General features: G+C 35.3%; 3 protein-coding genes across 3 annotated transcripts in view; 1 reads left to right on the top strand and 2 right to left on the bottom strand.

The window, feature by feature from the left end:
* Positions 1–393, bottom strand: part of LOC132178366 (elongation factor 1-alpha-like) — a 2,450-nt gene extending 2,057 nt beyond the window's left edge. The window contains exon 1 of the mRNA XM_059590810.1: positions 3–393. Within this exon, the coding sequence (XP_059446793.1) occupies positions 3–393 (391 nt within the window). The remainder of the gene's footprint in view (positions 1–2) is intronic.
* A 3,614-nt stretch (positions 394–4,007) lies between these two features.
* LOC132178364 (uncharacterized) lies at positions 4,008–14,645 on the bottom strand. The gene is made up of 6 exons (XM_059590808.1): positions 14,506–14,645; positions 13,429–13,908; positions 12,000–12,878; positions 11,814–11,920; positions 5,447–5,909; positions 4,008–4,902 (listed from the first exon to the last, which is right to left on the bottom strand). The coding sequence occupies exons 2-6, from the start codon at positions 13,888–13,890 to the stop codon at positions 4,021–4,023; spliced, it is 2,793 nt and encodes a 930-aa protein (XP_059446791.1). The 5' UTR covers positions 13,891–13,908; positions 14,506–14,645; the 3' UTR covers positions 4,008–4,020.
* A 2,261-nt stretch (positions 14,646–16,906) lies between these two features.
* LOC132179017 (uncharacterized) lies at positions 16,907–25,563 on the top strand. Its single transcript, XM_059591630.1, has 12 exons — positions 16,907–17,314; positions 17,893–18,037; positions 19,191–19,286; positions 20,114–20,190; positions 20,349–20,428; positions 20,678–20,738; positions 20,863–20,930; positions 21,062–21,143; positions 22,441–22,524; positions 22,616–22,693; positions 24,660–24,779; positions 25,248–25,563. Exons 1-12 carry the CDS (start codon positions 17,147–17,149, stop codon positions 25,422–25,424), a joined length of 1,236 nt encoding a protein of 411 aa, XP_059447613.1. The 5' UTR covers positions 16,907–17,146; the 3' UTR covers positions 25,425–25,563.
* The last annotated feature ends 1,714 nt before the right edge of the window (positions 25,564–27,277 follow it).

The raw sequence follows: 27,277 nt of genomic DNA, 5'->3' as shown, positions 1-27,277 counted from the left end.
GCCGTCCTTGGAGATTCCAGCTTCAAAACCACCAGTGGTGGAATCAATGATAAGGACGGCACAGTCGGCCTGTGAAGTCCCAGTAATCATGTTCTTGATAAAGTCACGATGTCCAGGAGCATCGATGACAGTGCAGTAGTACTTGGTGGTCTCAAACTTCCACAAGGCAATATCGATGGTGATACCACGCTCACGCTCAGCCTTGAGCTTGTCAAGCACCCAGGCGTACTTGAATGACCTCTTGTTCATTTCAGCGGCTTCCTTCTCGAACCTCTCGATCACACGCTTGTCGATTCCTCCGAGCTTGTAGATCAAGTGGCCTGTGGTGGTCGACTTGCCGGAGTCGACATGGCCAATGACCACGATGTTGATGTGAACCTTCTCTTTACCCATTCTAAATCACAAAACTAACTACAAAAGAAGATTAAAAGGGGGGAAAACAAGGTTTTGTCAGATTGAATTAAAGATAAAAATTCTCAAAGATCTACAAAACCAACAAAAAAAACTAAAAAGAAAAATCATAATTATGATGATATTCCATTGAGCATGAGAAAAAGGCGCATTAACCAAACGCAAATTATTCTTTAAAAACACTTTACAATGTTATAGAAAAGGGAATACAAACCTAGATTTCTTATTTCATATGAAGAAAAATATATAAATCAAAAGCATGACTAATAGAAAAGAAAATTCATCAACTTATTAGCGCGGGAAACATTATTATACATGACAAAGATCGATTCATGTAGGATCAAAAAAGTCACACAATCCCTGAATTGAATCTACTAAACTACAAAACTCATCCGCATCAACATCAAATCTAAAACCAGCGAACCCTACTACGAAATTTGAATACCGAAAACTCAACAAAACTTACATCAAGAAGAAACAGATCTAACCCAACTAACCAAAACATAAAAACAAGAGAAAAATCAACACCAAAATGCAGAGACCGAACCAAATATGCCCTTTAAGAGCGTAACAAAGAACACAAACAGAAATTAATAGAACCAATATCACCGATCTACTACGCATAAGAAGGAGAGAACAGTTTTACGCACCTTAAGCTAAGGCGGCTGAGAGAGATACCCTAAAACCCTGAAAGAGAAAAGGCAGAGAGTGAGGCAGAATGTGAGTGCGTAAGGCGAGCGCTATATGCCCTATTTATAGCTGAGGGACTCGGAGATAGCTAGGGTTTCTTCGAGCGAGGCCGTGATTTCGTTCTTTTTTGGTTCACGGTTTTGCCCCTAACTAGAGGCTGCAATAACGATTTAGTCCTATATGCTTCTATAATAAGTAAAAAGTCAACCACACAATCGGGTTCGGGTATTTTGGACCATGACCGGGTTTTTAAAATTTGACATTGACCGTCCTTCTTTTTCTCTTGTTAATAGCATTATTGAAATTTCCTCAAAATTAGTTTAGAGAAAATATTTTTCAATCCATTTAAAATAGTGTCAACTATCTATAAATATTTAAAATGTTAGTCTAAGTTAGTAAATTGTTATTAATGACCTTAAAAATTGAATGTGTGTTTTAAATGTTTATAGATACTTTGCAATATATAAATGAGTTGAAAGATATTTTCTCTAAACTGATTCAGAGAAAATTTATGTCATTATTTTTGTTTTTTTTAACTACTCACTTTTTTGGAGCATTTCTAGCAATTTCGCTATTTTAACTATCAAGTTTCACTATTTGATTTAAAAAAAAAAAATTCAAAGATTTCTTTCTTCTTTTTTTTGAACTTTTTTCAAATAATAGAGAATGAGAGATAAAAATTATATTATTTTTTATTTATTTGATGAGTGAATAATACTCACTAAAGATAGTGAGTAAGACTATTCATCACCAAACCAAAATCACTATTTTAGTGTGGTTGTTGGGGAGTGTTTTTTTTTTGTGATTTTTAGTGATTTGGCTCACCAAAATAACAAAAAAAAAAAAAAACTAGTTTGGGGAGGTCACGTAAAGGTTGATTTTTTATAATTTTTTTTGTTTAGTTTGAAAAAATATTTTGTACATAATATAAATATAATAAGTGGTTTTACTGTATTTAAAAGTGTTTTATGCTATAAAAGTTGTCTTATATTTTGAATTATTTGTTAATAATTTTAACCAAAGTACGGATACACTTGATAAAATTTTGACAAGTGTTTTAAATTTTGAATTTTGAAAAAATAAAATGTATGAATTGATTTGGTTGGGGCCATATTTGAGAAAGGATTCGGCTTCTATGCAGTAGTGAAAACTACCGCATATATGCTGTTAAGATTTTGGATGGCTCAGATTTAATCTGTCTTTTTAACTCAAAAACTCACGCCGTCTCTTTTCCTCCGCGAAACAAAATAAAACATCTATTTCCAATCAGTGTAAAACCAAGAGGAGTACGCAAAACAAAACATGTTTAAATTTAGATGCAGACACGACCTCAAATTTAATCCATGCCTTTTTAACTCAAAATCTCACGCGGTTTGACCAAACAACAAACGTCTCTCTTCTTCCATGATATTTTCTTCCATCAAACAAAACAAACCTCTATTTGCTACTGGGAAATGAAATTTGTCATAATGAAAGTCCTACTTAGTTTAGATGCCTACAGCACTCTCTTGACTCTTCTCTCTCTTTTAAAGATGTCTGGTTAGTACAAAAGAATTGATTTGCCTTTCATAAAAACATTTTGAAATCTCACAACCATGATTGTCATAGGTGATTTGAGCGCTTGCATAGACAATTACATATGTACTCTTAACTTTCAAAGTCCATGCAAATAAACTAGCAAAAGTTTCAAAAAGAGTTCAGTAAAAAAATTCAATGTGCTGTGAGATTTCAAACCAATGAAGCTCCTCACGAGCTTGACTTTAAAAGCTTTGCACTAACCTATTCTTTTCGGAAGTGAAAAAAAAAAAAAAAAAAAAGGAAATCATATGTAAAAACAATAGACAACATCATTTGTATTTCCTTTGTTTTAAGCCTATAGAACAAGGCTGCTGGAGTGGATTGCCCACATTTGAAAATGTGAGCTATGTGCCTGATGTAGTTTTGTATGTAATGGTTAGAATATGAATTGTGGTTTTCAATCAGAGCTAGAGTAAAGATTGCTTGCATGTCTTATTAATCTTCTAGTCTCTCCCTCCCTTATATCTGCGAGATTTTTATCTTGTAAGGATCTATATATGAAGACTATTGTTTACTACCTTTTAGCACTTAAGAGCATGATTCATGCCAAATGTTGTCTGAAAGCTCTCATGGGCATACATCTTCCTGTGGACATCTTTCTCCATTATCTGGAGACGAGATGCAGGAGGTTATGTCTGAATCTAAATTTTAACATGTTTTTTTTTGTGTACTCCTCTTATTTTTACTCTAATTGAAATTAAATATTTTTTTGTTTCACAGAAGAAAAGAGACAACATGAGTTTTTGAATTAAAAAGGCAAGGTTTAAATCTGAGCCGTCCAAAATCTTAACAGCATATATATGGTAGTGAAAAATTGTTTAAAGATAAAATAATAGTTAAATGATTAAATTTACCTTTCTATTAGCTTAAACTTTTGAGATAAATAATAATTTAACATAAAATCTGAACCAAAGGTCATTAACATAAAATCTGAACCAAAGGTCATAGGATCGAGCTTAGACTCTATCAATTAAATATTTCACGTGTTAGACTTCACCTATTCTCATAGGTAAAAAAGAGAGTTAAAATAATAATTAAGTGATTAAATTTACCTTTAAAAGTGTTTTGTAAAAATTAAAATTGAGAAGTTATTTTTCATATAATAATAAAAAAAAAAAATTGTAGCACTACACTCAAGGCCAAGGCCCTGTTTGGTAAACAATTTTGGATCAACACTATTCATCACACTTTTCAATTTTTCAACATTTTTATTTCTATCTCACATCAATTATTTTTTACATCACATCAATAATTTTTTATTGCTATTCAAATTTTTTTTAAAAAAAAACACTTAAAAAACAATTTTTTTTTTCATTTTTTCATACCAAAACATTTACTTTTTCACTTCTTCTTGGCAGCAGATTTGGTAACCTTAGCACCAGAGGGATCCTTCTTCTCAACACCCTTGATAACACCAACAGCAACAGTCTGGCGCATGTCCCTAACAGCAAAGCGACCAAGAGGTGGGTACTCGGAGAAAGTCTCAACAACCATGGGCTTGGTGGGAATCATCTTGATAATCCCCGCATCACCGTTCTTCAAAAACTTGGGCTCCTTCTCGAGCTCCTTACCAGACCGCCTGTCAATCTTAGTGACAAGTTCAGCAAACTTGACAGCAATGTGGCAGGTGTGGCAGTCGAGAACTGGGGCATAACCATTTCCAATCTGACCAGGGTGGTTCATGATAATGACCTGAGCAGTGAAGTTAGCAGCTTCCCTGGCAGGGTCATCCTTTGAGTTGGATGCAACAAAACCACGCTTGAGATCCTTCACAGCAACATTCTTGACGTTGAAGCCAACATTGTCACCTGGCAAAGCCTCCAGAAGAGCCTCGTGGTGCATCTCAACAGACTTAACTTCAGTGGTTAGTCCAGTTGGGCCAAAGGTGACAACCATACCAGGCTTGATGACACCGGTCTCAACACGACCAACTGGAACAGTTCCAATACCACCAATCTTGTAAACATCCTGAAGAGGGAGACGGAGAGGCTTGTCTGAGGGCCTCTTGGGCTCAGAGAGCAGGTCAAGAGCATCAAGGAGGGTTGGGCCCTTGTACCAGTCAAGGTTGGTGGACCTCTCAATCATGTTGTCACCCTCGAAACCAGAGATAGGAACAAATGGGATTTTGTCAGGGTTGTAACCAACCTTCTTCAGGTAGGAAGAAACTTCCTTCACAATTTCATCATACCTCGCCTTGGAGTATTTAGGGGTAGTTGCATCCATCTACAAAGAACAATAACATAAATTGAGTGATAAAAATAGCACAAACTACAACTTCAGCCCTAAAAATATACCCATGGTTGAACAATTGAGAATTTTCACAATAGATAAAAAGATACTATTACTCAAAAAAAAACACTCAACCGTAATGTAAACAGCGCCACAAAAGAATAAATGTATTTAAGTTCAACTTGGAAAAGGTAGAAAGCTTCGGACAAAAACTAATGTCAAAAACAACAGGATATATATAATACAGAGGCAATACAAAAGAAAAGGGAGGTAGGGATTTGAACCCTCAATAGTTCTTTGTATAGAACTATACCACTTGGCCATCTCTCTTAATAAAAAACCAAAACATATCATCCAATAAAGTTGTCACCCATCAAAACATAGGACTGCATTTCGATTAATGCCCATAAATGCCATTAGTAAATATCAACATTGCATTTGCACTTGAGGGTGTCCCTTTATCAGATGAAACGAACTAGGGAGGGGCATCTAATCATCAGATAACAAAGCATAAACAGAAACAAAAAGGAGACAATACCTTGTTGCAGCAACAGATCATCTGCCTGACACCAAGGGTAAAGGCAAGGAGAGCATGCTCACGGGTCTGGCCGTCCTTGGAGATTCCAGCTTCAAAACCACCAGTGGTGGAATCAATGATAAGGACGGCACAGTCGGCCTGTGAAGTCCCAGTAATCATGTTCTTGATAAAGTCACGATGTCCGGGAGCATCGATGACAGTGCAGTAGTACTTGGTGGTCTCGAACTTCCACAAGGCAATATCGATGGTGATACCACGCTCACGCTCAGCCTTGAGCTTGTCGAGCACCCAGGCGTACTTGAATGACCTCTTGTTCATTTCAGCGGCTTCCTTCTCGAACCTCTCGATCACACGCTTGTCGATTCCACCGAGCTTGTAGATCAAGTGTCCTGTGGTGGTCGACTTGCCAGAGTCGACATGGCCGATGACCACGATGTTGATGTGAACCTTCTCTTTACCCATTCTAAATCACAAAACTAACTGCAAAAGAAGATTAAAGGGGGAAAAATCATAATTATGATGATATTCAATTGAGCATGAGAAAAGGGCGAATGAACCAAACGCAAATTATTCTTTACAAACACTTTACAATGTTATAGAAATGGGAAAACAAACCTAGATTTCTTCTTTCATATGAAGAAAAATATTTAAATCAAAAGCATGACTAACAAAAAAGAAAATTCATCAACTTATTAGCGAGGGAAACATTATGATACATGACAAAGATCGATTCATGTCGGATCAAAAAAGTCACACAATCCCAAATCACGAATTGAATCTAACAAACTACAAAACTCATCCGCATCAACTTCAAATCTAAAACCAGCGAACCCAACTACGAAATTTGAATACCGAAAAAATCAACAAAACTTACATCAAGAAGAAACAGATCTAACCCAACTAACCAAAACATAAAAACAAGAGAAAAATCAACACCAAATTGCAGAGACCGAAGCAAATAAGCCCTTTAAGAGCGTAAAAAAGAACACAAACAGAAATTAATAGAACCAATATCACCGGTCTACTACGCATAAGAAGGAGAGAACAGTTTTACGAACCTTAAGCTAAGGCGGCTGAGAGATAAACCCAAAAACCCTGAAAGATAAGAGGCAGAGAGCGAGGCAGAGTGTTAGTGCGTAAGGCAAGCGCTGTATGCCCTATTTATAGCTGAGGGACTCCGAGATATCTAGGGTTTCTTCGAGCGAGGCCGTGATTTCGTTCTTTTTTGGTTCACGGTTTTGCCCCTAACTAGGGGCTTCAATAACGATTTAGTCCTATATGCTTGCTTAGCAAGTAAAAACTAAAAAGTCAACCACACAATCGGGTTCGGGTATTTTGGATCATGACCGGGTTTTTAAAATTTGACACTGACCGTCCTTCTTTTTCTCTTGTTAAGAGCATTATTTTTTGGACAGAAATTCTGGCCAAATTAGTTTGGATAAAATATTCTTTAATACATTTAAAATAATGTCAACAGCCTATAAACATTTAAAATGTTAGTCTAAGTTAATAAACTATTATTAATGATCTTAATAACCTTAAGAATTTAATGTGCGTTTTAAATGTTTATAGACACTTTACAATATTTAAATAAGTTGAAAGATATTTCCTCTAGATTGGTTCTGAGGAAATTTTTGTCCTTATTTTTTTTTTTCTATTTTAGCTACTCGCTTTTTTTGAGCATTTCTAGCAATTTCACTATTTTAACTATCAAGTTTCACTATTTGATTTAAATATTTTGTTTTCAAATATTTCTTTCTTCTTTTTTGTTTTTTTAACTTTTTTCAAAAAATAGAGAATGAGAGATAAAAATTATATTATTTTTTATTCATTTGATGAGTGAATAGTATTCACTAAAGATAGTGAGTAAGACTATTCATCACCAAACCAAAATCACTATTTTAGTGAGGTTGTTGGAGAGTGTTTTTTTGTGATTTGGCTCACCAAAATAGCCAAAAAAAAAAAAAAAAAAAAAAAAATTGGGGAGGCCACTTAATGGTTGATTTTTTGTTTTAGTTTGAACAAATATTTTGTACGTAATATAAATATAATCAGTGGTTTTACTGTATTTAATAGTGTTTTATGCTATAAAAGCTGTCTAATATTTTGAATTATTTGTTAATAATTTTCACCAAAGTATGGATACACTTGATAAAATTTTGACAAGTGTTTTAAATTTTGAATTTTGAAAAAATAAAATGTAAGAATTGTTTTGGTCGGGGCCATATTTGAGACAAATTGAAAATTGATTGAATAATGTTAAAGTAATGGTTAAGTAATTAAATTTACCTCTTTCTATCTGCTTAAGCTTTTGAGATAAATGGTAATTTAACATGGTATCTGAGTCAAAGGTCCTAAGATCAAAATTTGACTCTGTCAATTTCACATTTCATTTCAATTAAATATTTCACGCACTTATCTATTAAAAGAGAGTTTGAGCCTATACGTGAGGGGAGTGTTAAAGTAATGATTAAGTGATTAAATTTACCTTTGGGAAGTGTTTTGTATAAATTAAAATTGAGAAGTTCTTGTAGCACCACACTCAATGCCCCGTTTGGTAAACGATTTTGGTTCAATGCTATTCATCTCACTTTTTCATTTTTCCAACATTCTCATTTTTTTACATCACATCAATTACTTTTTATTACTATTCTAATAAACAAATCACTACAAAACAATTTTTTTTTTTTTTTTTTTCATACCAAACATTCTTACTTTTTCATTCTTTTTTTTTAAAAAAAAAACATTATTATTTTTTTGTTCACATCAATTAATTTTTACTACAGTATCAATTTAAAACCCTTTAACAAACACACCCTAGCAGTGTTGCCACCATCATGGTGCTCTGCGCGGCCCTAGCAATGGCTATTAGGACACTAGATTTGACTGGCGGCCACAAAATGTGACAATACCGACCATACAACACCATTTTTCTTTTAACTTTTAATTTTTAGTTTTTTATATAACTTTAAAAACAAAATATTTTTATTCAGGGTATTTTTGTTATTAGGAAGACATTAACAAATTTTAATAGTTAGAGGAAAAAATTGACACAATTTTAAAGTTTACGGGAGGTATTGACAATTTGATGATAGTTTCTCATGACTTTTTCCTTTTTATTTCTATTGACATTTTTCTATTTATGGGGGACAAGTCCTTCACAGGCATCGAGCCCATAGTACTACCAAAGGATAAAGTTGGTAAGGCATCATCCAAAAGTGTCTTAAATATTTGTGACGATCAAAAGTATCTTAAAAGATTTTTTTTGAATAACGTCACTTACTCCTAAGGTTTAGGTACGTTTACAATCATACCTTTAAGGTTTAAAAAGTTGTAATTTCCAATCCGACCGTCCAAAATACTGCATCAAAATGAAAGATTCTTGTGTACTAGAAGCGAAGAATCGGAGAACATTACATGCATGAAAACTTAAACAAGTCAACTACGGTGATAGAATTTAGGTTATAACCTGAATCTTAAATTACGAGGAAATTTATACTTTTTAAATTTTGAAGAAACTTATTTAAATATAAAGTTTGAGATTTATTTTTTATTAAAATATCATCATTTAAATATGAATATTACAACAACCTAGATTTAGAGAAGAACTCCTACACTCACTTGGAGATAAACCCGTAGAAAGATAACTAATGCAATAATAACTCTAAAATAAATAACTGAAATACAAATAAACGGATGTTTATCTCTAATTTAAAAATACTGATAATAAAACTAATTTAAATTAATCTTAAATGAAGTCTAATTCATATTAATTACAAATCTACTCTAATATAATGTCTACTTAATCTCCTTGTTGCAAAACATCTTAATTCATCCTAATTGTCACAACAGTTGAACATCCTGTATGGGCCCCACAGTGATAAATATCAAATTCATGTTAAAGTTATTTTATAAGGGTGAAGATAAATAGCACGCCGGCAAAAAAAAATTTTTTTATTAAAATATTAAAAAAAAAAATTTGCTGCCTTGGCATTCAGAGCACGCGCGTGCTTTGAGTCACGGCTCTATTTATAAACATCCAATTTACAAGCGTTTTAACTAACAGACCCTTATTCCAAAAAAAAAAAAAAAAAAAAAAAAACCCTTTAGGCTAGCGACTGGTATACCATTATCGGTCGACTTATTACATTAAAAAAAAAAAGCTTTCAAACTCGGTCAAATTTGCCGTGAGAGCATTTCTAGATGCCTCAACAAATTTTATTATTTTTTGAATACTTCTTTATATTCAAAGAATATAGAAAAAAAAAGTAATATTATTTTTTATTTTTTAGTGAGAGAATAGTATTCACTTTTAAATAGTGAGTATTATTCACCATTTATTTTAGGTTAAAAATGTAAGATTAGAGCACTCTTTGCAGCTTCATCAAAACCATTTTTTAGTTATTTTAGTGTGACAATTTAACAAGAGTGGCTTAAATCGACTCACTACTTTAACACACAAAAAAAAAATAGTGAAGTGAATGTTACTCACCAAACATAAAAGAGAGCATCTTGGGTGAGGCTATTGCACAAAAAGTGGCTTTTGTGCAACCAATCAGAAGGTGATACATTAGCATATCATCCCAAACTTACACGGATGGAAAACATTCAACTACACTAGATTATACCAAATTTAAATTAAAAAATGAATTTATTTTTTTTCTAAACAAAATTAAAAAGCCAGGTGAGGAGGAGCCTCCCCTTGGGGTGGCTGGTGCATCCTCCCCAGGCTTGGGGGTGGCCGGCCAGCCACCCCAGGCCATGGAGGGGGTGGCCAGCAAGCCACCCCTTATTTTATTTTTTATTTTTTAAATTAATCAATTTTTTAAGTTTTATTTCTAATATTTGGTAAATAATTAGGTGTTCTGTTTTTTTTTTTTTTTTAATCATGTTTTTTTCCTAATGTGTCATAACACTGATTGGTGAGCACTCCCTATATAAGTTATTTTCAACATAAAAAGTACTGTTCACTCACATATTGGTTAAACAACTAATTTCTCTCTTCCTTTACTCTTTTCGTTTCTCTTTTTTTTTTTTTTTTTTTTTTTCTGCAGCCTTTTCTGAGTTTTCTCTCAGCATTTAGCGCCATTTCTCTCTAGCGTTTCATCCATTCATCAGTTCGAGTCTTGCCATTTTTTACCGTTAGAAAAATTACAAAATTTTAAAAATATTACCATTAATATTTAAATGGAATAGTAAAAGTAAATTGTTAAAATAGTGAGGCTACTGTGAGTGTTTTAAAAATGTGAATTGTCAAAATAACAAAAACTGTACTTTTAATTATTTTGGTAGCAAAATTTGTTGAGGCTGCTAATAATACTCTAAAAATGAAGAATTTTAGTCACTTCTGTTAAATTCTGTTAAGGCTACAAGAAATGGATGTGAGTAACTTGCTAAAAGGTTGTTGAACAAGTTACTGCACAACATTCTTAACAATCTCACCAAAATTTACTCACAAAAAGTAAACACTTTTTAACCTTTTTTAGAGCACCCACAACAACATCACTACTTTAACAATCCAATTTCACTATTTCATTTAAATATTATTTTTCAAAAAATTGTTTATTCTTTCTCTAACTGTTATATTTTTGAATGTTTATATTTGTCTAATGATCTATTTTAAAAATATTTGTCTTATTCCAACGGTAGTATTTTTAGAAATTTGAAATATTTCCTTCATTTACTTGGTTTTAATTTATATTGGAAGAAGATAACGTTTTTAATTATTGATTTTGGATTGTTAGTCAGCTTATTTCCACTCCCATATCAAGTCTGGAAAGTTTTTTTTTTTTGGTTGAATAAAAAAAAAAAAAAAAACACACGGATTTTTCATCTTTACTCTCATTCAACAGTAATAATATTTAATGCAATTATATGGCATAATATTTAATTTGAGAGAGAAGAAAAGAGAAGCGAGAGGCTGCAAGGAGTGCTCTCATGCCCCATAAACCTTACTAAGATAGTAAGATTTATGGGCAAGCATCCAAATGTCGAACAAGTCTGCATTTGTCATAATATATAATTTGCCCAATGCCCTAAACGTTTTAGCTTGACAACTATAGTGCAAAGAAAAGATTACATTATCAGTAGCCAACATAAACCTAACCAAGATTGATGAGGCTTTTGAAATATATGCATCATCCAACACATACCACTTACCACCGTATAGGGAAAACAATTCCCTAGTTCAACAGGCAAAAACCATTGAGGGCTGCCCAAAATTGAATCCACACGAAGAAACAAACTAAAAACCTAAAGCAATTTAAACGGAGACAGCAACAGGTGACTAATACTAAATTAAAAACCTTAAATTTAAATTAACTCAACATCCACAATAAAAGGGTGTTAAAAACTCCAGGACTCAAACACTGGCAATGTGTTACCACCGCCTGTCCAGCACCCAGTTCTGGGTGCGACGACCAGACAAGGAGGAACACGTAAAGCCAATAGAAATAAAACTAGAGACAAAACCGTCTAGAAATTGAAAAAGCACACAGTAATAGAGATATAAATTGTTCTCAGCATCAATGAAAATGGGGGACCGCACCATTCACTTCTTCTTGGCAGCAGATTTGGTGACTTTAGCACCAGAGGGATCCTTCTTCTCAACACCCTTGATAACACCAACAGCAACAGTCTGGCGCATATCCCTGACAGCAAAGCGACCAAGAGGTGGGTACTCAGAGAAAGTCTCAACAACCATGGGCTTGGTGGGAATCATCTTGATAATCCCTGCATCACCGTTCTTCAAAAACTTGGGCTCCTTCTCGAGCTCCTTACCAGAACGCCTGTCAATCTTGGTGACAAGTTCAGCAAACTTGACAGCAATGTGGCAGGTGTGGCAGTCGAGAACTGGGGCATAACCATTTCCAATCTGACCAGGGTGGTTCATGATAATGACCTGAGATGTGAAGTTAGCAGCTTCCCTGGCAGGGTCATCCTTTGAGTTGGATGCAACAAAACCACGCTTGAGATCCTTCACAGCAACATTCTTGACGTTGAAGCCAACATTGTCACCAGGCAAAGCCTCCAGAAGAGCCTCGTGGTGCATCTCAACAGACTTAACTTCAGTGGTTAGTCCAGTTGGGCCAAAGGTAACAACCATACCAGGCTTGATGACACCGGTCTCAACACGACCAACTGGGACAGTTCCAATACCACCAATCTTGTAAACATCCTGAAGAGGGAGACGGAGAGGCTTGTCTGAGGGCCTCTTGGGTTCAGAGATCAGGTCAAGAGCATCAAGGAGAGTTGGGCCCTTGTACCAGTCAAGGTTGGTTGACCTCTCAATCATGTTGTCACCCTCGAAACCAGAGATAGGAACAAATGGGATTTTGTCAGGGTTGTAACCAACCTTCTTCAGGTAGGAAGAAACTTCCTTCACAATTTCATCATACCTCGCCTTGGAGTATTTAGGGGTAGTTGCATCCATCTACAAAGAACAATTAAAATAAATTGAGTGATAACAATAGCACAAACTACAACTTCAGTCCTTCAAAACTAAAATTATAAGATGGTGCATCAAAATACCTTATAAAAATCACTGGTTGAACAATTGAGATTTTTCAAATTATATAAAAAGATAACAAAAGCCAACACAGAGATCGAGACATTCAAGATATACAACTTAGTAAAAATAGAAAACTTCGGACAAAAACTAATGTTTTATATAACAGAAAAAATAACACAGAAGCAACAGAAAAGAAAACGGAGAGAGAGGGATTTGAACCCTCAATAGTTCTTTGTATAGAACTATACCACTTGGCCATCTCTCCTAATCAAAACCAATATATATCATCCAATAAAGTGGACACCCATCAAAGCTTAGGACACCCTTTCAATAAATGCCCATCGATGCCATAAGTAAATATCAACATTGCATTTGCCCTTGAGGGTGTCCCTTTATCAGATGAAACGAACTAGGGAGGGGCATCTAATCATAAGATAACACAGCATAAACAGAAACAATAAGGAGACAATACCTTGTTGCAGCAACAGATCATCTGCTTGACACCAAGGGTAAAGGCAAGGAGAGCATGCTCACGGGTCTGGCCGTCCTTCGAGATTCCAGCTTCAAAACCACCAGTGGTGGAATCAATGATAAGGACAGCACAGTCGGCCTGTGAAGTCCCAGTAATCATGTTCTTAATAAAGTCACGATGTCCGGGAGCATCGATGACAGTGCAGTAGTACTTGGTGGTCTCAAACTTCCACAAGGCAATATCGATGGTGATACCACGCTCACGCTCGGCCTTGAGCTTGTCGAGCACCCAGGCGTACTTGAATGACCTCTTGTTCATCTCAGCGGCCTCCTTCTCGAACCTCTCGATCACACGCTTGTCGATTCCTCCAAGCTTGTAGATCAAGTGGCCGGTGGTGGTCGACTTGCCGGAGTCGACATGGCCGATGACGACGATGTTGATGTGAACCTTCTCTTTACCCATTCTAAATCACAAAACTAGCTGCAATAGACGAGAAAAGGGAAAAAAAACAAAGCTTTTGTCAGATAAAAATTCTCAAAGATCTACAAAACCAACAAAAAAAACTTATTCATAATTCTGATGATATTCAATCCAGCATGAGAAAAAGACGCATGAACTAAACCCAAATTATTTTTTTAAAAAAAAACTTGACAATGTTATAGAAAAGGGCAAACAAATCTAGATTGCTTCTTTCTTATGAAGGAAAATATTTAAATCAAAAGCATGACCAACAAAAAAGAAAATTGATCAACTTATTATCGATAAAAACATTATGATACATGGATCGATTCATGCCGGATCAAAAAATTCACATAAATCCCAAATCACAAATTGAGTTTATCAAATTCCAAACCTCATCCGCATCAATTTCAAATCTAAAACCAGAGAACCCAACGACGAAGTTTGAAACCCGAAAATCAACAAAACTTAGATCTAGAAGAAAACAGATCTCACCCAAACTTAGACCGAACCAAATAAGAAGCCCAAATAGCGCATAAAAAAGAACACAAACAGAAATTCATAGAACCAAAATCACCGATCTACTACGCATAAGAAGGAGAGAAGAGGTTTATGCACCTTAAGAGTATGAGGCGGCTGAGAGAGAGGAAAACCTAAGACCCAGGAAGAGGAAGGGCAGAGGGAGGCAGAATGTGAGTGCGTAAGGGTTGCAAGCGTTATGTGCCCTATTTATAGCTGAGGGACTCAGAGATCGTATCCATCTAGGGTTTCTTCGAGCGACGCCGTGATATCGTTATTTTTTGGTTTGAAGTGTTTTGTAAAAATAAAAACTGAGGTGTATTTTTATTAAATAATAATAATAATTGTTGGAAAAACTTCACTGATCCGTGAATTGTGTATGTTTTTTAAATTCAAAACCTCTTAATTTAGTAAATCAAACTTTTAATCTTTTTCAAAGTCCATATTTGTTAATATTTTTCGTTAAATTCTAACAAAATTTTCAAAATATTTCTTTTTTTTTAAATAAATATTTATAATTTTTGCTAATATTGAGGCATGTGTATTTTTGCAAATACCGAATTAGGACAAACGCCTTAATCCTTGTAATTTTTTTTTTCCTAAAACAACTAATGGTATTTTTGCAATTTTATCACGGGTCCAATTTATTTTTTTATTTTTTTATTTTTTTTACAATTAAAAATATTTTTTTAAAAAAAAATTGGCTGACATGCGTGTATCATGACCCTTTTAACACCCCTAGTAAGAAATTAACCGAAAATTCTAACGGAGGGATAACATTGAAAACAACTGAAAGATGATACTTAAATTGAGAGAAATTAAACTTTATGGAGGACATTGCAAAAGTGGTGACAATTTATGGGGGTTAAGGACATAGTTTTCCTCCAAACTAGGTTAGAGAAATTTTCTCAAACTCAATATATAAAAATGATATGTGTAATTTGAACATGTAAAATACACATATTTTTTTAATAGCATGGACAAAGTTGAAATTAATCTTACTAAAAACTCATGAGCATTTTACATGTTAATAAAAAAAATGACACGTTATTTTTATAAATTGAGTTGAAAGAAATTATTTCGACCAGTTTGGAAGAGAACTCTGTTATGTCTGCTTTTGTTTTTATTCTTAATAATAAGACACTTATTATTATTATTATTATTATTTGAAAGAAAAACATTTCAATTTCATTGATAATAATCACGAGCATAAAGCTCTTATATCGAAGGAGCACAAAGCCCTGAAAATGCAAATTATAGCCGAAGCTACAAAGATACAATCATCACCTAAAACCTCTGCTAATCTATGACTAGTTTTCAGTTGAGATAACAGATTTGCATAAGACAGACGCAATCAAATGCATAGGTAGCTCAAATTCCTCCTCGACCCAAAAGCTAGGATAAAGTTCACGTCCACAACTCAAAGGCCTGGACCAAAAATCACATCTACAACCCAAAGGTCTGGACCAAAGTTCAGTTCACATCTAAGCAGGTAGATCGAGGGGCCAACGCCTTATTACAAACAAAAGCAAGAAAATCGAAATAAAACGTGGGCAAACCAAAGAGGCAGAACCTTATTACAAGCAAAAAACATGAATGAAATACATACAAGAAAAAACAGGAACAAAGACAATACAAAGAAAGTAAAACAAAACGGGAACAGACACACGTAGCGTGGATACCGATAGTGTACTCGCCGGAGACTGACACTGGAAGGGAATGCTGGAAGCTCAACGCGGCGGGAATACGGAAAAAGGCCCAAAACAGTGGACGGAGGGAGGCGAAGCTGATCGCCAGTTGGCCGGAAAACCATCGCAACAGGGGGCGTTGAGGCTCTTCGCTGGAGGGGCGCAAGAAAAAACCTAGTAGCGAATGGTGGGCGACAGAGCGAGCGGAGGAGATCGGCGGTGAACACAAAACAAAACAGGGGGAGTTTGAAAGAAACCCCAAAATCAGCACCGGCACATAGGCAAAGCTACAAGAACAACATACAAAAAACACAGCAAAGAAACAAAAGGGAAAGGAACAGAAAACAACAAGAGAGCCCCGCCAGAGACAAAAGCAGAACAAAGAGGAAGGGGCGGCAGAGAAGGGGTAGGGGGAGGCAACTCGGGCCAGGGACATCAAGTAAATTACTAGCACCCGGTGCAAGGGCAGGCGAGAGGGAGGAGGGAGGCAGCAAACGGCCATCCTTCCTCCCCTCACCATGGGAGAAAGCAAGAAAACCCTAGCCTAAGAAAACCCTAACATCCTTCATAAGACACTTATTATTGAATAGAAATACAAACCCAACAACCCAACGAACTAAATAAGATTAAAAAAGAAAAAAGAAAAAAAGATCCTCTAGGAATATTCGGGTATGCTCGGGTCTGAATTTTCGGGTCGGGATTGGATTTATCTTGTTTGTACAATCCTAAATCCTAATAACCTTAGAAATTTCAGGTCGAATCCAACTCTCTTAACAAATCCAAGCCGCCACTAAACCCTAACCCTTGTTTGGTTCCCATAACCCAGTTGCCAAACACGCCGTTAGGCGCTTTTAGCTGCCTGAATCCATACGACTGTTTGGTTTCCATAACTCAGTTGCCAAACACGCCCCTAAGGCGCTTTTAGCTTCCCTGCTCAACAAGGAACCCCAAACAAATCGTAAGGGGAGAGAGAGAGAGAGAGAGAGTGAAGGCTTTGATAATAAAGGACTTCCAGGCTGCGAGAGATAGAGAGAGAGCTATTGGATTGATCAATGGCGGGCGTATCACTCAAGTGTGGGGACTGTGGGGCCCTACTGAGGTCCGTGGAGGAAGCCCAGGAGCACGCCGAGCTGACCACCCACACCAACTTCTCCGAGTCCACCGAGGCTGTGCTCAACCTCGTCTGCACTACTTGCGGCAAACCTTGCCGATCCAAAACGGTATTTTACAGTCCTATTCCTACTCCCGATTCTTGTACCCTGTGGAATTTCAATCTTTTGCCTCTATTCTTGAATTCGATTTCTTGGTTTTTCTTTGGGGCTTAGATTTGCAATGCAATTTGAACTTCGTTTTTATTCAGCGATCTTGTGATTCCCAGTGCAACCAAGGCTCGGTTTGGTCACTTGGAAAAGATAGGCAGAAGAAAGGAGTTGATTTCTTCTGATAGTAAAATCTTTTGATTATTATTTTAGGGAGTGGGTTAAGTGTCGTTTAGCTAATCCGCTTACATTCAAACTGGGACATGATTTGTGTGATTCTGTTAGCAAATTTGATTTTTTTTAATGCTTCTGAGATTGGATTTGTTATAATGCTAGGCTTTGTTGAAGTGGGAAAAAGTTTTAGATTTTTGAATTGTTGGCTTAATTTGCGATTTGATTGCTGATGGATTATTATCTTAATATGCAAAAAGATCATTTAAGAATAAGATTTACACTTGGTTTGTTTCTTTTCCTCGGTTTTCTTGGCTGACAAACAGACTGGTGATATGTTTATATTTTGGATTTGTTTGTGCGTGAAGGAAAGTGATTTGCATACAAAAAGAACTGGGCATACTGAGTTTTCTGATAAGACTTCAGAGGCGGCAAAACCAATTAGTTTGGAGGTTCCAAAGGAAGCTGCAGAGTCGGAACAGGCTACCAATGCAAGTACTAGCCAACCTGAAGGTACTATTTCAGTTCGTTGTTTTTCATATTTTGTCACTGAGTTTGATTTGAATGTGGAGATTAATTTTTTTTTAGTTTATTTGATTTGCTTCATTATGTACTGGTAAGCATATTTCAGGTATGATGATTGCTTGGTTACTGGTTGGCTATATATCTTTGTATAATTCTTTTCCGGTTAGATTGTATGGTTCCCATTCTGACATCTTTTACACTTAGGTATGTTAATTTCTGTAGCTAGAGTATAAATTGTTTGGATGGATCTGTGATTCCTAACGCTGGTTTGTGTTTGTAGCATCTTTCTGATTTTAATCAGGACTAAATTTCTTAGTCTGTAATGAAAACAACGTGACCTATTTCAGTTTTCTTTGGAGGATTTTGCTGCCACTTGATGTAGAATTTTTGTTTTGCTGGCAACATGGAAATTTGCTGTGTTATTATCATAGTGGAGAACTTGATTTCAAAAAGCTTAACAATCATCAGTTTTGTTGCACATTGGTAGGCACGGCTCCCTTAGCCATAGTCATGGACACTTTGAGTGTTTATTAATGTGAAGCCTCCGTATACAATAAATGGTGACTTAAGGAGGGGGCAGTTTGAAGATGTGGCTTTGACATTGAAATTTTTACATTGCAGCTTCAAGTGTTAATGTACTTCTCAATTTAGATGATTTGAAGCTTCTGTTCCTAGAGTGAATATTTATACTAATATCTGTATTTCAGTAGAAAGACTTTAACACCTATGATGTTAGTTACACAATGCATTTCTTTCTCTGCCCAATGTAGGGTTTTGCCTAGAAGCCAGTGAAAAGCAGGATGATTGATAAGTTTTACAATGGGTACCATTTTTTTATTTTTTATTTATTTTTATTTTTATTTTTTTTTAACTTTCAGGGTCTTCTTAGTGCCTAGCCTGTTAATGCTTCTCATTGTTTGGGTTTTAGACCAAACAATGAGTATTTTGGATATAAGAGGAAGATTTGAATTTTAGTTTTTGTTATTTCCTATGTTAGTCTGATCAATCTAATTATGAAAAGTAGCACATTGATTTTGGCTTCTTGGAGTCAGTTGGTTATTGGTGGTTCATCATTATTTGTTGATTGAATAATTACCTGATTTTTATTTATTTATTTATTTATTTTTATGTTTTCTTCTAGAAATGGTTGTGCCAGAAGTTGACAAAAAATTGCTTGAGGAACTTGAAGCAATGGGTTTTCCAGTGGCACGAGCGACCCGTGCCCTTCATTATAGTGGTGGGTGTATTGTAAAATCCTACAGAAATCAACATTTATCTCCTTCTTTAATCATATTTTTTGCCAGAACTTTTTATTGATTAATGTTGAGGCCGCTAAATATGTATATTTGATTGCACTTATGAGTGTTGTTGTAAGCCGAAACATGGATACTGACGAATTAAAGAATTTATCATGTAGATCAGTTTAATTGTCTTTTCTTATATGGAACTAACTATAGGAATTTAATTTGTCTCTGTGGTGGGATATTGTTGGAGGGCTTTTAAAACTGAAAAATTTCTGAAAGGATAAAGTGTTGTAATGTAGACTACTTCATTCTTTATTAGAGAGGAGAGTTTACTTAGCAAAAAAAATAGACTACTTCATTATTTATACATTATTTTGCTAGGAACTACTTTTCTGTTCCACCAGTTTCCTAGTAAATGGTAACTTGTATTTATTAGTTGGTTATTGGCCCCAAGCCATGAGTACATAGGGTGTTTGGAAGTATCTTTGGAATTGCAATTAGTCCCTACCTATATAATTTAGGTGTCAACTTTCCCTAGAGGTGCTGTTTCACTTAGCTTAGCCTGGAGATGGAAACTCTTTGGAAATGTTTGGGAGATGAAATAGAAGGATATCAATACAATGTGACCTCATCAAGCTGAGTTATGATGCCACAATACTTTTCCCTTCTAATTAGTTTTCTTTTTCCCGAGTTTTTTATCTTTTACCACCAGTAGGCATTTAGATGGTTGTGGGTTTGTCTGCCTCTTAATTTGGCCTTTTTATATGGATTTGTTTGCAGTTCTCTGGTTATTTGAATCTTTTGGTTTTCTATTCTTCAGGTAATGCTAGCATCGAGGCCGCTATAAATTGGGTGGTAGAACATGAGAATGACTCAGACATAGATCAAATGCCCTTGGTATGTTTTATTCTTTTTATTTGTATTTTTTGTTCAAATAATAGTCTCTTGATGTCTAGTCCTTTTTTATTTTTTGCTTTTAGAGACCTAATCATTACTTAACTTGTCAAGATTACTTCATGATGATTTAACTGTCTTACTGGCTTATGTGCATCCAGGTACCTGTCAATACAAAAGTTGAGGCTACAAAACCTTCACTTACACCAGAAGAACTGAAAGCCAAACAACAAGAGCTAAGGTATATAGTAGTTTATGCATTCACATTTTTTATATTTCAGAATATCTAGTATCCTGTTTCATGCAACCAATAGAATATCCGTCAACATATTCTATATATGCATGCAACCATACATATTATGTTTCTGTCATAACATCTTTAAGTCAGGACTTATGATGCACCTTTGAGAAATTTTAAATGCCAACTACTTATTCTAATTATTAGTAATAATTAATGCATGCTAATTGTTACTTTTCAATAAATCTCAAGGGAGAAAGCTCGCAAGAAGAAAGAAGAGGAAGAGAAGAGAACGGAAAGAGAGAAGGAAAAGGTAGTTCTAAATGTTCTCTATTACTTCTCTCTTATCTTATGTTTAGTTGCACTCCTGAAGTAACTTTTTCGTGCTACATATGTACGTGCTGTACGTCTGTGTATGGTTATTTTTATTTCTTCAGGAGAGAATTCGAGTGGGCAAGGAACTCTTAGAAGCAAAGAGAATTGAGGAAGAAAATGAGAGAAAACGGTTCGTCTTCATCTAGTGATCTGTCATATCTCATATTTGTGCTCCAACCTACAATTGTATGTCAGAAAATTCTCTTTTTCCTCATTAGATTCATTTTTTAATAGAATGAAATATGTGTTATGCTCACACAGGATATTGGCCTTGCGGAAAGCAGAGAAAGAGGAGGAGAAAAGAGCTAGGGAAAAAATTCTGCAGAAATTGGAAGAAGACAAAGTATACATGTTTCCACTCACTTTTTTAATATATAAATTAATCATCTTATACTCCGTCTTTTGGCAAGGGATTCATTATCTAGTAATTATTCTCATGTATATGTCTAAATGCTCTTCCTTATGCATCGAGGATTTCCTACTTAAGAACTTAACGTCTTGCAACCGGCAAGTGAAATTTCCTTTCTTCTCTTGACTGATTGCTTTAGTTAAGTCTTCTTGACTAATGATCTTTGTGAAAATGTATACAAAAATGGCGATATGTAAAATTAGGTTTAAATCGATTCATCCCAGGTCCTCTGGGAGCAGGCCCTTGGGGTAATTATAAATCAAAAAGCTGCTTTTCAATAGGATCAAACCTTTTTCCATTTTATTGAAGCAAGATTCGTCCTTTTTTTTTAATGCTTATCATGCATATTTTTTGTCCCATATAACCAAAAACAGTGTCAAGTCACACTGAAATAATTTGCTCAATACCTGTATCTGATTTCCAAAGATTTCTACTAGCTTGTAGAAGTTATTATTTTATCATCATGTCCAATCCGTATTTATATCTAGATTAGTTGTTAAGGCAGAACTTCTTCTGTGGAGTCTTTTTTTTCTCCAGCTGCTAAAGTTCTGTTATGGTTGGCAATTATTGTAAAACCTCCAGTCTAAGATTCTAAAATTTATAATTCAAACTTTACATCATTCCCTATAAAGTGATAATAGCAACGTCCAGATTTATATTAATGAAAAATGAGAGGGATATGAACTGTGAATAGGGTGTACTCAAGTAGGTAGCTGTGGCCATTTCATTCAGAGCACGGCAGGTTGTTGCAAACAGTGAATGTTTCAGAGTGATAATAGAGTTTTCTTCAGTCACTTTGTATTCATTTTCCTTATCACTCTTATGTGTTAGGATGCTTGGAAGTCTGTAATAGTTTGGTTCCTCGCTGATGGCTTTGTGGATGTTGGTGAAGGGGTGAATTTGTAGATCTTGGATTCCTAGAGGATCTTCACTGTCTAAGATGTTTGTGTTTTTGGATCAAAAGAAATATAAAATCCCTCTGTAAGGAAATTAATACTGTCAGGTTATGAATGCACCGAGTGACTTTGCGGCATGTGTATGGACTTCACATGGGCGACCACCAAGTGTATTTCTATTGTGTTTGTATTTTACCATTAATTGAAATGTATTTTCCTTTCTCATGGCAGAATAAGACCTCTCAGAATGAATCATTGACCTTTTCAATAAATTTCTTCTCATTGGTTGTTACGTGATTTCCTGCTGTTTTTGAGTGAATTTTTTGTCTTCACAGGCGGAAAGAAGGCGGAAGCTTGGATTGCCACCAGAAGATTCTTCAAGTGTAAAACTTTCTTCACCTGTTGTGGAGGAGAAAAAGGTATTGGCTTGTTTGAATAAAAGTTCGTTCAAAATTTGCTAGAGATTTTTGTGAAATTCTTAATTTATATCTTGTGCTATGCAACTTCCAGAGCTCGTTGCCGGTTAGGCCTGCCACAAAAACAGAGCAAATGAGAGAGTGTTTGCGCGCTCTTAAGCAAAATTACAAGGTAAATACATATGTGATTCTTTGACACTAACATTACTTGTTCTATTTTATGAACCATGTTGGTCTTCAACTGGACCACAAGCGCGTTGGGGTTGGTTTGGTAGAATTTTGAAAAGTGTTTGGACTTTGGGTTTTGAAAAAGGTGAAAATTGATAATTGATTTAGTGAGGTCCACAAACAAAAAATTGTTTGGTAAAATTTTGAGAAATGTTTTTGAAAAATAAAAAATTGAAGAGTGTTTCCCCATAATAAAAGAAAGAAAGAAAAAGGTGGTGGCCGCCGGAATTTCTTGGCGGCAATGTGGGGTCACCAAAAGTTCATGCGGCCACTGCAGGGTTGCTGGTGGCCACCGCAGGGCTGCCAGACGTTTCTGGTGACCACCGTGGGGCGTCCAAAATTAAATGGAGGCCACTGCAAAGCAGCCGAAAGTTCCTGGCCACCACCGCAAAGCCGTCAAAAGTTAATGGCAGCCATCACAAGGCTGCCAGATGTTCATGGCTGCCGTTGCGGGACCGTCGGAAGTTCATGGTGACCACAATGAGACAGCCAAAAGTTCATGGCGGCCACTATTGTGCCGCCGGACATTCATGGTGGTAATAATTTTTTGAGAAGTATTTTGTGTTTTTATTTTTTTGGAAGTATTTTGTGAAAAGTGTTTTGTGGTTTTGTTTTGAAAAGTATTAGTGGTGGGATCCACATTTGAAAATCCTTTTGGATAACTAATATTTGAGAAGAATTTTGTGCATTTGAGAAGCATAAACAGTTTTTAAAAAGTTTTCCAAATAGACCCTTGAGTGCTTTCCCGAACCGAGTATCTTGTTCTTTCTACTGTGTAAATGGTATTCAGTGCTTGTTACTTATAAAAAAAATGGTATTCAATGTTTGTTCATGAATTTATTTACTAGTTTTTAGTATAACTTGGACTTTTCCCCCAAGCTTCTTAGCCCTTAACTAGGCAATAGTGCAGGCAGAATTGTTTTTAAGTTCTAGAAAAATACACTTGGTGCCAAGATTGCTGCTTTGTGTTATCTTCCTTCCTGTTTGAAGAGAATAACAATATAGATATTGAAAAGAAAACAAGTTTTCATAACTTAATCTATAGACAAAAACAAGATGAAATATAGATCCAACTATTCATGGGGACTAGTTATTGACCTTGTGCGTCTCTTCTTTAAAGAATCTAAAAATTGTCAAGAAATCAACCCAAGGTTCCCAGCTGGATGGAATTCACTATTTGTAAAAGAGAGAGGGTTTATGATATGCCTAAAGATAATTGATTTTTGTGAGCTTACTGATACTGCAGGATGTGGCCGCTCTATTGTATTGACACTATGCACTTCCGCATGACAGCTTGAGATTTTTTTTTGTGGTTTCATGATATAACTTGAGCAGCCACTTTTGGTGGAACCAACAATTGATGAATGACCATTTTATAAATGTTGCATTTGAAAAGCAACTCATATTCTACTTTTGACTTTAAAGATTGGAAGATGGCAGGAGTATCATGCTAGAATCTGCATTATGTTTGATCTCAACTTGTTTACTTCGCTTGGTTATGCGTATCCATGTGACTTATAATTCCCCTAATCAAGGGGCACGTGTTTCCACAATAATCCCAACGACTAAGATTCTAATCTTTGTGTAGAGACAAAAATTTATTGTCATGTGTCTCTTTAGTGATGCTTCATTTTTAATGGTGTGGAACTTATTTATTCAATGGAATGTTGAAAATGAGTATCTTGATTGCATCTCTTGATAAATGATAGAATAATGCAAAAGGTTGATACTTAGATGGTATAATCAATTTTGTGTTCCACATTTTTCACCATTAACTGAAAGGAATCAATTGTTTTTCCCATTTTTGTCAAAATATTCTGCTCTTGAAATAGTTTATAGGTGTCATACCTTTTAGGCAGATTGCATCTTATACGGTTGTCTTAACTTTTGCTTGTTTCCTGTGGGAGTAGGACGATGATGCCAAAGTGAAGAGAGCGTTCCAGACTCTTCTAACTTTTGCAGGCAATGTTGTCAAGAATCCTGATGAGGAGAAGTTCAGAAAAATTAGACTCAGCAACCAATCCTTTCAAGTAAGTAATACTTTGTAGGACAGATCATGCTAAACCTCATATTTTATGATACATGGGGTTCAGTCTGAAGTCCAATTGTACCCTAATTTATGATTGGTTTACATATTTGAGGGTTGTAACTTAGTAGGAAATTTCAAAAAATAAAACAAATTTTGCCTGTTTTGATATTCTAGATGCAGAATGGCCCATGTGATTCAGAACGGGCATCCTAATTATTTTTGCCCTAATTACCCATAAACCTGAGAATAGCCACAACCAAACATTGACTGGTTGGATTATCCCAATCTCCTGGGTACATACATCATTCTTCTGTATGACCAGTCAGCTTCATTATATGCACACGGTCTTTAATACTCAAAATGCGTTTTTACATTTGATTACCCGACATACTGAACCCTTCCTCTTTAGTTTGTTTATTTGCTTCTCTCTCCTTGTTATTGTGTCATCATAAATCATTACATTTAACAGGAAAGAGTTGGTGCATTGAGAGGGGGCATTGAGTTTCTTGAGCTGTGCGGGTTTGAAAAAATTGAAGGGGGCGAGTTCTTGTTCCTAGGCAGGGACAAGGTTGACATGGCCGTGCTAAATTCAGCTGGGGCCGAGCTGGACTCTGCAATAAGAAATCCCTTTTTCGGAGTTCTTTGAGTGAATATCAGTTGTAAAATGGGTGTCACCAATAAATAAATAGTTTTTCTTTTGTAAGTGCTTGGTTTTATTGATTGTAAAAGATTGTGTTGGGCATGTACTAATTATATTCTGAATGAAATTGTGAACATTTTGTTCTTATACTTTAGAAATCCATATCTTTTATCAAAGGAAAAAAGGGAAAAATATTCATACACGTGCCTTGGGCTCCTGAGTAGACAGACAAAAGAAGTGCATTATTCGTAGCAAGCAAAAGCATTAAGGTGCCCCCACTTCCGTTCTGGAAAATGAATCTTCTGAGCACACGGACCTCAAAAGGTTAAACAATGACTACAGTCCCAAGGTTCTACGGGCCCATGATGTTCCACCACGTGGCCACCACGACTCTCTGGCTTTACATGATTGGAACCACTACGGTCCCAGTATATATTTTTTTACTGTTTTACCGGGGTCGAACCAAACCCAAGATTAGTGGTAGTTCAACCACCAAATAATCACCCACCCGCTTCTTCTTTTCTTTTTTATTTATATGTTGTCATGATCAAATGAACGGTCAAGAGAGGGTGACCGTGGAGGTAGTTTGGCCATCCCATAGAGTGGTCCCATGGGATCGCTCTCTAACTGTATTGTGAGTGGTCTAGCTATCCTCAAACCACTTTTTATTGGTGGCCGAATTACCCTAAAATTTTTCTTTTTTAGTTTGTTGTTACAATTTGGACCTTTTATTTGAAATGAACAACCTGGAAAAGAAAAAAATGGTATTGAATCCAAATTATACCGAGTGTCAATCCCTTGTTTATGTTATTATGTACAATTCTTCTTCTCTGATAATCCCTCAAAACTATAACTCTTTCGAGCTTTTATTTTTACTCCATGAATACCATTGTCTCCTTTTGTTTACATCATTAAAACTTTGGTACTCTGAAAAATAAATCTAAATAGAATATAGTAGGGAGTTATAAATAATTCCTTGGACTAACACTTCAATAATCAATATTAGTTCATTTTCTTTCAAGTTGCAACCGTGGCTTTCTCAAGTAACATGTGTCCTCCATGTGATGATGTGACACTGTTTCTGGGCTAATAATGAAGAGTTATCCAAAGCAAAAAACCCAAAACTAAGTTTATGATCCTTAATTATAAAGTAAGAGGAAATATCCTTGAATTGGAATCATAATTTTAGAATTTTTTTAAAATTTTAATTAAATATTTAACGTATTATGCCTTATTTATTGAAGAGGAGTTTGAGTACACACGCAAGGAAAATTTTAAATAAATTAATTTACACTTTTCTATTAGTTTAAAATTTTGGAATAAGAGGTAATTTAAGCGTAATTATTTATTTAGCTATTTATGTCTTCTAAGTATTTAGCTTTGTTTTAATATAAGGTATAATTTCATTCAATTGTAGGGGTAGAGTTTGTTTTTCTTTAGCATTAATAAATGGATTGAAATTCTCACGTTTAAGTGAATGACACATTATTGAGACTTGACAGCTTGGAACTTTGTTTCTGGGCTCATACTCTATTGCCCTGATTTTTTTTTTCTTTTGGTTCACTCTTGATCCAAGATGAAGCAAACATCTTATAAGCCTATGATCTAATAGGGATGAAAATGCGGGCGATTTTTAACCATTCGCTAACTATTAACCATATAAATCGCTAATTGCTAACCGTTAACCATTTTTAAAGTCGATTATGAAAAAATCGTTAACTGCTTAGTCGGTTATAATTAGCGGTTTTAGGTTTTAAAAAAAAAACGTTTTAACCATTAATCGATAATCGCATATATATATATATATATAAACGATTGTAGCAGGGTATTATCGTATTACTATAAAAATAATGTTTTTT

Source organism: Corylus avellana, chromosome ca4 (genome assembly GCF_901000735.1).
Source record: "Corylus avellana chromosome ca4, CavTom2PMs-1.0".
NCBI classification, from domain to species: Eukaryota; Viridiplantae; Streptophyta; class Magnoliopsida; order Fagales; family Betulaceae; genus Corylus; species Corylus avellana.
The sequence above is the reverse complement of the archived record's forward strand: the minus strand, read 5'-3'. Positions and strand labels throughout refer to the sequence as shown.